Here is a 12,605-nt window from a genome sequence, read left to right on the forward strand (position 1 = left end):
CGACTTGAAAGTCCTCCGACCTATCAAAAGACTTGCATCTGATTCAATAGCAGGGGATTAAAGAAGAGCTAGGAGAAGAGCAGATTAGTGCAAAAGAGCTAACATCCGATTTGTGACCAGACCGGCTTGGGACAGGCTTGCTTGAGCGGATATGCGAACAGCAGATAGGATCACAGTAGCAGCTACTTCTTCCTAAGAGGAGAAAGAAAGCCGACCCTTTGGCTCGCTTCCGACTGTCTTGCCCAGAATGATTGGAATGAGACAGTACTAATCCGCCCAATAGCTTAATAACCCAAGCTAAGTAGGGTAAGGTGTCTCCGGGGAGAGAACTTGTACCTTGAAAGGACGTAACCCCCTCCCTTTCATACGAAACTTGTCATTTTTCCCCTCGTATGACCTAGAAGCTCATAGAAATAGGAAACAAATCCATCCAAAAGCAAGATTAGACACAAATAGATTGATTCTAGACTATTACTATTAAAGATAGATGTTGGCGAGGCTGACTAAAATCGTTCAGATAGCGTAGCAGAGACCAATCCGCCTAACTGGAACCGTTCAACAGGGGAAAGGGCAACCAAAGCAAAAATCCCCTGTCCACTTTCGCCCTTCCTCCTAGAATTGCTGACTGGCCTCCTCGAATTGAATTTCTTTCTTCTTCTTCTTTCGGATTGGGCGAGGATCCCTGCCCTGGCAGGTAATACGGGAAGCAGCCTTGTATACATTTATTTATTGACATATACAAATGAATATATGAGCGTAGCGAGAGCGACTAGAGTTCACGTCAGGCAATGTAATTGTTGATGTAGTTGCTTGTAGTTTTTTTTTTCGTTCTATCTATTCGAGATTGGGTTAGTGTTCCACTACGCCCCTCGGTAAAGACTTCCTAGTTAGCGCTCCGTCGGTCCTTCAAACCCGGCATTCTCCGACCCTAACGCCGATGATACTTCTTTCTGGGCAGCCATACATAATAAATACCATTAAAAATGGTGAACCCGGATCTATTTCAAGACTCCGCTTAGCTGCTTCTAACGAAGATAGTTCTCCGCTCCATTAGAGTAGCATTCCTTATCCTCTCACTTTTAGGTAGTAAAGGAGGAAGACCGGCTCACTTCGCTGGCTAGAACCGGATGGGAACCATGCCCGACTCAGCACTTGAGCCTGCCTGTCCTTTCTTAGATCGAACTTCCCCTGACTGCTTTCCTGGCATAGGAGGTGATGAATCTAATTCCTAGCAGCGGCTATATCCTTATTTTTTACTTCAGCTGATAGAAAAGATCCTTAAAAGTATCCCTATCCCCGGATCTTATATGCCCGTTATTGACTCGCTTAAAACCATATCCTTTGCCTTTGCAAGTCGAGCTATTCCTACCTTCGCTATCAGTCTCCTTGCTGTTTCAGCTTAATCGCTCGTTTGATTAGCTCATTATCTTATGATGCATCTTCTATCTTAAAAGCTAGATCCTGATATGTTGCTGGGAATCTCTTAAAGTTGTAAGTAAGCTGTCCGGAGATCTCTTAACTTAAGGGAATTCTTCTTGCTCCATCGGTCTATGGCTATGAATATGGCATGTTCGCAAAGTAAGAAGGCACTCCGCTCGAATGCCATAAGCGAGTTGATCACTGCTGCCACTCTGCTTTGATATTTGTTTGGTGTTAAACGTTCCAAGGTCTTTTATAAACAAAGAAAGATCTGCAGTCTTGTTCCGCCTTCGCGCTGGCTCTGCTTTCCTGTAGCCACCGTGGATCCTCTCTCGGTTAGGGTTAGGACTTCCCCCCTACTCTACTCCTCACTCGTCCCCTAAAGCAAGGTTCTAATTTCATAAATGAACAAGTCACCTTCTACCACTAGTTTCCTTTTGGTAGTGGGAAGTGATTGGAGTAGCAAAGCAGAAAGGTTTTTTCTAATTGAATGCATGGGTTCTCCGGTGGGATTGGGTTGGGGTTCCGCGACTGGCCTTTCTCTTGTTGTTGTAGAGTGCCTGCAGTTTTCTTTCTTTCTTCCACATAGGCCTCGCTTGCATGCCTTGTGGACCGAAAATTTTGTATATAAAGAAAAGTTCTGTCTTTCCTCAAAAAGAAGAGTCACGCGGTCCTTAAAGAAAGAGGCTTCAGTCATCGGTTCGAATCCGAATAAGGGCTTTTTTCTTTTCGGTATGCCGCTCCGCTAACTAAGGAGCGATAGAAGGAAGTGGGCTGTGGTGATGTTAGAATTTGCTCCTATTTTAGTGTCTTTAGTTATTAGTTTCCTAGTTTCTTTGATCCTGTTAGGCGTTATTTTCATTTTATCTTCCAATAGTTCGATCTATCCAGAAAAATTGTTGCCCCGGTGCGGTAGAATGTCTAATTCTGTAGTAAGAATTACAGTAAGAATTACTATTGTTTTAGTATTGCTATGTGTATTCTATTCATTCTTTCGGCTAATCGGCCTAGATGTCACTTTTTTTGGAGGTGAACTAATGTGTAGCCTTTTCAGCAAGGCTATCTACTTCCTCTTTGCTCGCTTCGGCTACTTTGGTCTCCTAGTGGGGGCTCTTGTGATGTCTGAGGATATGTGGGGCTGTTGCAACATGATGTCTCCAGAGGGAGCCAGTTCTGACAAAAACGTCATATCTTCAGCATCCACAGGGCAAACCCCCTGTCCTCAGCCCCCTTTCGACCCGCATGCAGGACCGTCTAGCCCGTCTAGCTCGGTGGTGAGCGTGCCGCAAGATGAGCTCTGGGCGGCGCTGGACAAACGCCCCGACTCAATCACTTCGAATAGAATATTTCAAGCTCCGAGTCCCGGAGTCCCGGCAGAAGTTTTTGAAGTTTCGCCCAGTCCAGACCAAGAAGCGCAACTTCAGGCTGCGCCATCCATCCTAGCGGTAGAACATCGAATCTCAGAGGTTTTATCTTCTTTTAATCGCATAACCATGAGATCTGATATTCTAAGCTCTGTTTATGATAAACTAGGGCTGAAAACTGCGAGTTCACAAAAACTTCACCACCTCATGAACCAATTAGATATACTTGAACATTCTGAGGGGGACGAAAGGCCTAAAACCGGCGCCAAAGCAGCACAAAAGTTAATCGAGGTTATCAACGACTGGTGCAAGCAGAACCCCGGCCAATAATCTCCTACGAATACTACCAACCCAAAGAAATACGACCTCTCTGAGATATACAGTTTATGCCGGAAAGGTACGAAGTTGGACTAATTTGGAAACATTGGGCAATTTACTTTATACCTACTATTTCGTCTGGTTTTTGGTTCCTAGTCTTATTTTATTAGTAGCCATGATTGGGGCTATAGTACTGACTTTTTTTTTCCAAAACCTTTCTTTTTCGGTATGCCGCTCCGCGAGCAGAGCGAATGAACATAAATCAACCTAATATCATGAATATCCTTCGCGCGTTATCTCCACATCTTCCTATATATAAGCCACAGCTTACTACGACGAATCCAATTTCCCATAGAATCTCCGGGGCTTTCCTAGCCACTATAGTTTTGTTTTTTTATCTTCTTTGTCTGAAAATAGGTTTGATTTGCTTCACCTATGAGAATTTCTACCAATTCTTCTTTTTTTCATCAAAGCTCATCCTAATCTCCGTCGAGATTACTGCCTTAGCCCTGTCCTATCATCTGTATAATGGGGTTCGTCATTTATTGACGGATTTTTCGGGATTTCTCTTTCTTAGAATTGGCCGAAAAAGAAGTAACGCTATGGATACCATGACCGATCACCATCGATAAAGAAGAATCTTTCTAAATCACTTCGGGTCAGCGGGGCCTTCAAGCATCCGAAATACGCCGGGGTTGTAAATGACATAGCGTTCCTGACGTACTGGAGTTATAACATTTGAATTTCTCTTACATTCCACGTTCCCGAAATGGATCCTATCAAATATTTCACATTTTCTATGATCATCTCTATTTTAGGTATTCGGGGAATCCTCCTTAATAGACGAAATATTCCTATTATGTCAATGCCAATTGAATCAATGTTATTAGCTGTGAATTTGAACTTTTTGGTATTTTCCGTTTCTTCGGATGATATGATGGGTCAATCATTTGCTTCATTGGTTCCAACGGTGGCAGCTGCGGAATCTGCTATTGGGTTAGCCATTTTCGTTATTACTTTCCGAGTCCGAGGGACTATTGCTGTAGAATTTATTAATAGCATTCAAGGTTAAACATGACTCCTAGAGAATTACCAAAAAAAATACGAAGTTCTCTTCTCCTTTCGTTCTCTTCTTTCTTTTTTATTTTGACTTGGTTGGCAGGGTCAGGGCCTTTCTCGCTGGGCGAGCGCATCCGATTCTAAAGTCCTTTCCTAAACCACTTCCCGTTCAGTTGCTGAAAGATAGAGATAAGCTTTCTAAATGAGATTGAGTTCCACGAATATGCAGGCTAGAAAGATGTTATTTGCTGCTATTCTATCTATTTGTGCATTAAGTTCGAAGAAGATCTCAATCTATAATGAAGAAATGATAGTAGCTCGTTGTTTTATAGGCTTTATCATATTCAGTCGGAAGAGTTTAGGTAAGACTTTCAAAGTGACTCTCGACGGGAGAATCCAGGCTATTCAGGAAGAATCGCAGCAATTCCCCAATCCTAACGAAGTAGTTCCTCCGGAATCCAATGAACAACAACGATTACTTAGGATCAGCTTGCGAATTTGTGGCACCGTAGTAGAATCATTACCAATGGCACGCTGTGCGCCTAAGTGCGAAAAGACAGTGCAAGCTTTGTTATGCCGAAACCTAAATGTTAAGTCAGCAACACTTTCAAATGCCACTTCTTCCCGTCGCATCCGTCTTCAGGACGATCTAGTCACAGGTTTTCACTTCTCAGTGAGTGAAAGATTTGTCCCCGGGTGTACGTTGAAAGCTTCTATAGTAGAACTCATTCGAGAGGGCTTGGTGGTCTTAAGAATGGTTCGGGTGGGGGGTTCTCTTAAGAATAAAGAAGATGAATAGAATCTAATTCATGTTCATGCTAACAGAAGAGCGGATCCAATACCAAGACGACTTCTTTCTCAGGAAGTGCAGCAAGTACTTGAGAAATTATGGAATATCATGCCCCACGAGTGAGTTGCCGAGTGCCCCCTAGGAGGGCAGTCTACCACAAGATCGAGTTGGAGCCTGGAGCCAAACCCCAACTATTTAGACTGGGGCTAGGTTTGCAGATGGCCCCCAAATAGCATCTATTAGATAATTGGATTGAAAGAGCTCAGGAAAGAATTTCAGGAACACATTGAGGCATATATAGAATTTATAATAAAATACCAGCCTCCAACCCTCTTTAACCCTATATTGCTGGGGAAAAGGTTGGGGAGCCCCTGTTTTATTCCAGAAGAAGCGCGAGATACTTCTCGAAGTTGGATCTACAGTCGGGCTACTACCAGGTGCGTATCGCGGAAGGAGACGAGCCAAAGACGACCCGTGTGAAAAGCAAGCAACCAACCGGGCGTTTGATCTGGTTATGCCTTTTCTTTTGGACTCACCAATGCCCCTGCCACGTTCTGCACCCTCCACAATGAGCTATTCCACCCGTACTTAGACGACTGGTGGTATACTTTAATCGTGGGCTATAGCTATTCGTTAAACGACCACGTTAGCCACCTCCGGACCGTTTTTAAGGTATTAAGGAAGAATCACCTCTATGTAAATAAAGAAAGAGAAATGCTCCTTTGAACAGACGGAGATCCTATTCCTAGGGCATTGGATGGGCATCAGAGCCATCGAGGAGTGGCAAGCACCCACCAAGGTGAGTGAGCTAAAATCGTTTTTAGGGCTCGTGAACTATTACCGAAGATTCATCGTAAGTTACTCGAAGAGGGCTGCTCAACTCAAAAATCTCCTAAAGAAGGACGTACGGACCGATCATGGCACTGCACTGATCGGAAGAGTGTCAAAGAGCTTTTGAGGACCTAAAGCAGGCAGTGATTGATGACCCCGTATTGCAGTTGCCAGATCACACTAAGCCATTTGAAGTACACACGGATGCGTCAGACTATGCCATAGGCGGTGTGCTAGTACAATAAGGTAACCCAGTAGCATATGAGAGCCGAAAGCTCAATGAGACCGAGAGGCGTGGTCCAAGAGAAGGAGATGAAAGCAAGAGTGCACTACTTGAGAACGTGGAGGCGGGTCACGATTCGTGGTCAAGACGGATAATGTGGCGACGAGTGACTTCCTGACCCAGAAAAAACTCACGCCAAAACAGGGACGATGGCAAGCAAGACAAACTTGCCAAGTTTGATTGATATGGTGCTAGAGTATAAGCTTGGACGGACCAACCAGGTCGCGGATGCCTAAAAAGTAGGAAGACAGAGCTGGCGGCATTTAAGTGTGAGGCAGTGGCAGCCACCAGCAGAGTCACGAGTACCCTAACCGCATCGTATTCGAGATGGGCTCTTGGTCACAAAAGGGAATCGACTTTTTTTTTCCAAAACCTTTCTTTTTTCGGTATGCCGCTCCGCGAGCAAGGAGTGCCACGCACGAGCGGAGCGAAAACAAAGCAGGGGGAATTCTTCGTTGGGGGAAATCCTTTGATTGCGTATTGAATATAGATCCATGTCTTTCTTGTTCCACTAGCTAGGACCAAATTCTCACATGTCCGTTTCGTTATTACAACCTTCTTTTTTGATGTCAAAGACCAGAAGCTATGCGCAAATTCTCATTGGATCTCGGTTGTTCTTAACAGCGATGGCTATTCATTTAAGTCTTCGGGTAGCACCACTAGATCTTCAACAAGGTGGAAATTCTCGTATTCCGTATGTACATGTTCCTGCGGCTCGGATGAGTATTCTTGTTTATATCGCTACGGCTATCAACACTTTCTTTTTCCTATTAACAAAACATCCCCTTTTTCTTCGCTCTTCCGGAACCGGTACAGAAATGGGTGCTTTTTTTACGTTGTTTACCTTAGTTACTGGGGGGTTTCGGGGAAGACCTATGTGGGGAACCTTTTGGGTGTGGGATGCTCGTTTAACCTCTGTATTCATCTCGTTCCTTATTTACCTGGGTGCACTGCGTTTTCAAAAGCTTCCTGTCGAACCGGCTTCTATTTCAATCCGTACTGGACCGATCGATATACCAATAATCAAGTCTTCAGTCAACTGGTGGAATACATCGCATCAACCTGGGAGCATTAGCCGATCTGGTACATCAATACATGTTCCTATGCCCATTCCAATCTTGTCTAACTTTGCTAACTTCCCCTTCTCAACCCGTATCTTGTTTGTTCTGGAAACACGTCTTCCTATTCCATCTTTTCTCGAATCTCCTTTAACGGAAGAAATAGAAGCTCGAGAAGGAATACCAAAACCTAGTTCACTCGCTGAGTCTCTTTGCGTCCATGGCTGAATGGTTAAAGCGCCCAACCTAAAAAAGGATAAAGGGGCAAATTCGTAGGTTCGATTCCTGCTGGATGCACTTGGAACGTTCAGTTCAATCGCTGCTCACGGAATTAATAAATATAACTCGCCCTTATTGCTTATGGGGCACTTCACTCGCTCAACACTCGTTCAAAACATCCACTCGTTCTTCACTCGCTAGGGAAAGAAAAGGGATAGATGACTGAAAATCCCACTTAGAGATCGCAACTATAGTCAGAGTAGGAGTTCCCATCCCGTCGAGGTTTGAAGATACTCGACTGTAAAGGAGAGGCCTCATTTTACCTGAAAATTACGGTTGATCCGTCGCCTCCATTAGATTCGGCAACTAAGGACGAGATTACCATAGGCTTTTATGTCCCGAATGTTCTCTTTAATAAGGTCGCCTTGACCGGGCTCTTCACCGTATAACCTTTACCTGAAAAACTGGAGCACAGCTATACTTTCATCGCTTTCACTAGAACCAGAGTCATAGGGGCACTTTTTGTTTTGCCTTCCTTAAGTCCAGGGACGACCCCTATGTTTTTTCGTGGAGCGCCGAATTTGCCTTAATCGGCGAGAGTATATGCCACTGGCAAGAGCATGATTGAGGGCTTTATACTTTTTTCTGTAACTCTTCAATTGGTCATTGGCCCTACCTCCAGCCCCTTCATATTCCGTATCCTGCTGTTTTTTTACTTGCTTTTCTCGATCAAGCATTCCTGTGCTTAGCAAAGAGGTAGTAGCATTTGGGGAATTTCATCATTTTCGGGATAAGCCGGCACAGCTCTTGCTTGCTGTCTGTATGTGGTAGGGTCTGGTCAACTGCCCGGCCACCTCTTTAGCTCATCTCTTGTCAACGCTAGCACTTTTTAATACATGATGCCATTCCCGATTCGCGAAGTGAAGCTCAATCTCTATTCATTAGTTCAGCGCTAAGATGTAGAACTGGATCGTATATGGGTCAAGAGATCTTCAATCTGGAATTCTCTTTTTTATATTGCAATCCTTCTTAGTGAGAAATTACTCTACAGACTATGTATTGTAATGCACTATGGGGACTCAAAAAAAGACATTATTTGAGACTTAGGAAATGAAACTTCCATTCAACTATAGTCGAGAGGAAATAAGTCTCAGCAGGCACTAAAGTAAAGGGGAAGCTTAGAGACGGAATTCAAATAGTTGAATAGAGGAGTACGTGGGGGGTGAAGTAAAGATAACTCTAGCAATATAGACCGGACCTGCTTCCCATTCATTCTTTTATAAGAATGTTCTTCGGCTGGTCAATAGGGCGCATCGCTTTCGCTTCTGTAATAGAGGCGCTTGGCTAACGAATAAAAACCTTGGTCCGCTTTCATTGGTCTAGTCCGATCATTGCTTATCTCTTTCTTCTCTATCGGGGAATTGGGGGAAAGAGTGCACCAAAAAGGGGAGGTGAAAAAGTAAGAAATAGGGAAGTAGAGTAGTTGGCACACGCTGGTCAATCCAGTACGTACGTCGCTTTCGTTCTTTCCATTCAATATCCCATTCCCGGTCGCATCTGTTCTATTCAGCCAATCCCTTGCTGCTTGCTTCATCCCGCCCTGCCTGGTCATCAGTTTCTGCTTGTGTTGCTGCTCGTGTTCCGTTGTCCACTTGGCATCGTCGGCTAGCCCATGCTGGAGTCCCAGTTTTGCGCTCTCTTCTGCAGTCCAATAAGCTCTCTGTCTCATCTAAGTCTTTCTAATTTTGTTCTCATTGTCAACTTGGAAAGCATCATAAACTTCCCTTTTCTGATGTTTCTGTGCATGCATCGTCTCCTTTACATGTTATTCACACCGATGTGTGGACACTCCTAACTCTCGGTATTCTGTAAAGTAAAGGTAGCGAACGAACTTATTTTACAAAGCCGGATGACATTCTTTTTCTTTTTTAGGGGCAAAACTCTTTCAGACTTGAGTTCCATAATCATAGGAAGAGAGGCTTTAACGCAATTCTTTGCCGCTTCCTCCGCTCGACAAGGAAAAGAATAGGAAGTATAGCTACTACATTACGAAGGTGGGAGAGCTTTCATCCGAGCTCCTTTCTTTAATCGATTATTCAATTTCTAGCCTAGCAAGATCAGACTTTGAATTGGAATCTTAAATAGCAGACGATCTGCCAAGAATCCGATTTGAAGGACTAAGCCCGAAAGCGCGGGATGTGACTTGCCCACTGAGATGGATAGGCTGGGTCAGCTAGTATTGAATAAGAAGAAGCTCTTCTTCCCGCTCCTTGGCGAATTGAGTGCACTACTAGCAATGAAGGGCTTTTCGCTCCTTGTGACAGGTATTCCTTATTATAGATATCACCGTTCAAGCAGAAGACGGATCAGACTTTGTCTCGTCCACACCCAGAAAAGAGAAGTCAGCGACAAGAATAAAGTCTTTCCTATCCTAGTGCCAACCAAGCTAAAGTGCTACATCGAAAGCTTAAAGCATTTCCAACTCACATTTCGTAAGAGAAAGGAATTCAATACCAGTGCCACTTCCTTCCTATTCGAGGATCCCTATCCCTGTTCTATTCTCTTAGGATGGATGCTGCGAGAAAGCAAGCCTAAGTTCACTCGTGGGTTTCCTGGGTCGGGTGACTTCTCTCCCTTGAAAGTGAAGACGTTAGCAAGAAGAGCTGATGAAAGAAGGTCGGAGTCGTGAACAGGAAAAGCTAAGACCGGTTATGCCGAGAGAACAGGGAAAGAAGCTGGTCTTTTTCGCTATGATCCGGATGAGGCAGAATTGGAGTGGAGATTGAATGACTTGTCCGGGTCTTCCTTATTCTAGATAGCACACACAGGAAGATGGGTAGCTTTGGGATTGGTCATGGTAAAGAGCCAAGACTTCTTATGCCGAAAAGACCGGATTCTCACCATCTAATAAGGATTCATTGCATTGAATCAGTAGTAAAGATAGCCACGCAGAAAGAAGAGAATAGCTTTTGCAAGAAAAAGCTTCGCTCGCTTCACATGAATCGGGATAGGGAGCAGGCGATGTCGAATTGAGAAACCTTCCTACCTAATAATCTTTGCATATCGTAAATCATGCTTTTCACAAGTTAGGTACGCTAGAGGGAAAGTTCCACGTAGGCTATATCCGCTCCAAACTCCTCCGCTCATGAAACTGATGATGGAATTCGCCCATGCCACCCTGATGAAGTGTTGCCTAACTGGGATATCACCTATATTCCTGTTGTTCAGTAAGCTAGTACTAAATACCTCCACCAACTTATCTACTGGCGGGAATAGGCATAAGGCAAATAGGCTAGAATGCAAGTCCGCTGGCTGGGAACAAACCCTATCTTCAAATCAAATCACGTAGAGAGGAGTCCCAGGATCAGGCTAGTATGGCTTGCCTATGGAAATTCAATGTAAAAGCATCAAGATCATGAAAACTTTCGTTTGTTGGGCATACTTTTGTATCAAAATGGGACTTGTCTTGTGAGTGAGGACACATCCAAGTCAATAGCTAGAGTTTTGCTGGGTGAAGAATTCTTTTGTCCGGATTTCGACTCGGTACGCGTGGCTAAGCCAAAGATCAAGGGCGGGTGGGTAAATCAAAAAATCGATCTTTCCCTCACAACCGCCTCCCACGGCTGCTAGAAAGCACTGAAAGGCCTGCCCCGAAAATGCGTTCTTGCTCACCAGGATAGGAAGATCTCAAGCACCCACCTATCTTATATCTTATATATATGCTATGGGGCTCTTGAGAAAATCCACCTTTCTCACCCCCCTATCTATATGACTTCCGGCCTGATGGCAGCGAAGGTAGCTACCATCACCATGCTTTCGATTGCGAGGCAATAGAATCTTGCTTCCACGATGAAATACCAATAGAATCTTGATCAAATCCTTTGCCCAAATCAAATAAAGGTTACGCAAATCGTGGATCACTGACAATATCTCCGATCCTGAGTTTGCAGTTGGTCCAAAACCCGGGTTGAAATCAGCACTTTTCGTTACATGCAAGCAATGGACTTTCTTGCCTATGAAATTATATGCAATTACCAATTACTGACTGAAACTTGAGCTTGAGACCCGATCTTTCGATTGCAGCCCTAACTAGTAAAGGGACACGCCTAATCAGTTCAGTAAAGGGCTACCCATAATTGTAAAGGGGCGCTTTGGATGCCCGCGATTGATTCGTTCTTTCCTTCAACCCCGAAGCCCGACTTGATGGAGCCCTATTAGTATTAGTAAAGTCTCTCCTTTTGTGCGGGGAGTTCTCTAAAGAATCCAAGGAATTGCTCCCGGATACGAAATCGCCTGTGATCCATTCACCCCCTCTTTCTCTTCTATTCCCCAGGCCGACCCATACTCTGACTCTCTTGCTTACCGTTGCTGGTGGGCGACAAATCTTCCCTACTATTAAGCTAATCCGCAATTATTATAAGAGAAAAAAGGGGCGAATTCTTATTAAGGGCCGCTCTTTCTCGCTCTTTCTCCTTTCACAAATCAAAGGAAAGTACCCGAAACGAGAATCTCTTCTCTCTATGGAGGTGATTGACCTTTCATTCAAAAGTAGCTAACTCACGAAATACCGAGATCGAGATACTTAATATGTTCAGATTAAAGCAGTGATCCATGAATTGTAGAAAAACAAACCTTCTCGAGATTCATTTCACTTTGTTTGATATAAGCCCAACCTCATCCCATCTTGTTCGCTCACCCAACCAACCTTTCTTGACTTTCTTTATAGGGCCGTATAGATTCCGTGAGGGCGAATTCCTAACCTTTCTCTATGCGCGTGCCCTACTAAGAAAGCCCTTTCATCAATAAGAGCTGGTTTTAGCATTGTAAATAAATCCCACTAGCAAGGCCATCTCTTTCGGTGCCCATTCCATTTAATAGTTGGGTTGGCGCCGTGAGGAGCGCCATACTCTATTGGGCCTTAGGGCTTTCCTTGCCTCAAGCGACGTTATTAGCGATTCCGGCTCTAGTCTAATAAAAGGTGAAGTATTCTCATTCGGTGCATTACGGCTTCTTTCTTTGGGTGCCTCCAGTGATCTTTGACCGCTCTTTGTTTCCGCTACGGTCTTGCAGTAAAGGCCTGCTTTTCTCGTATGCAAGCGCCGTTAGTAGCGATCTGTGACCTTGAGTTAAGGCTAGTCCATCTCCTTCCGTTGAAGGCAAGGCATCTCTGTAAGGCATCTCCGGCCTTAGGTTCTTTCTTTTCCACAGCTTTGTTAGAAGCGCTCATCCAACTAATAACTGATATGCTGATTAGGGTTCTTATT

At 44.3% G+C, this 12,605-nt stretch overlaps 3 protein-coding genes across 3 annotated transcripts; all 3 read left to right on the forward strand.

The window, feature by feature from the left end:
• Positions 1 to 3,448: 3,448 nt before the first annotated feature.
• LOC131180014 (ATP synthase protein MI25-like) lies at positions 3,449 to 5,013 on the forward strand. Its single transcript, XM_058147598.1, has one exon. The coding sequence runs from the start codon at positions 4,363 to 4,365 to the stop codon at positions 4,957 to 4,959; it is 597 nt and encodes a 198-aa protein (XP_058003581.1). The 5' UTR covers positions 3,449 to 4,362; the 3' UTR covers positions 4,960 to 5,013.
• LOC131180183 (NADH-ubiquinone oxidoreductase chain 4L-like) lies at positions 3,871 to 4,304 on the forward strand. Its single transcript, XM_058147810.1, has 2 exons — positions 3,871 to 4,168; positions 4,264 to 4,304. The coding sequence occupies exons 1-2, from the start codon at positions 3,871 to 3,873 to the stop codon at positions 4,302 to 4,304; spliced, it is 339 nt and encodes a 112-aa protein (XP_058003793.1).
• Positions 5,014 to 5,294: 281 nt separating the features above from the next.
• On the forward strand, positions 5,295 to 7,395 carry LOC110668631 (putative cytochrome c biosynthesis ccmC-like mitochondrial protein). Its single transcript, XM_021829961.2, has one exon. The coding sequence runs from the start codon at positions 6,598 to 6,600 to the stop codon at positions 7,348 to 7,350; it is 753 nt and encodes a 250-aa protein (XP_021685653.1). The 5' UTR covers positions 5,295 to 6,597; the 3' UTR covers positions 7,351 to 7,395.
• The last annotated feature ends 5,210 nt before the right edge of the window (positions 7,396 to 12,605 follow it).

This window comes from Hevea brasiliensis, chromosome 5, assembly GCF_030052815.1.
Source record: "Hevea brasiliensis isolate MT/VB/25A 57/8 chromosome 5, ASM3005281v1, whole genome shotgun sequence".
In the NCBI taxonomy this organism is placed as follows: domain Eukaryota; kingdom Viridiplantae; phylum Streptophyta; class Magnoliopsida; order Malpighiales; family Euphorbiaceae; genus Hevea; species Hevea brasiliensis.

What these genes read in the sequence shown, in the direction of transcription:
- LOC131180183 (XM_058147810.1), top strand. Translation starts at nt 3,871, where the DNA reads ATGGATCCTATCAAATATTTCACATTTTCTATGATCATCTCTATTTTA. An exon ending in ATTTATTAATAGCATTCAAG is followed by an intron (nt 4,169 to 4,263) that starts GTTAAACATGAC and finishes CTTGGTTGGCAG; the next exon opens with GGTCAGGGCCTTTCTCGCTG.
- LOC131180014 (XM_058147598.1), top strand. Translation starts at nt 4,363, where the DNA reads ATGAGATTGAGTTCCACGAATATGCAGGCTAGAAAGATGTTATTTGCT.
- LOC110668631 (XM_021829961.2), top strand. Translation starts at nt 6,598, where the DNA reads ATGTCCGTTTCGTTATTACAACCTTCTTTTTTGATGTCAAAGACCAGA.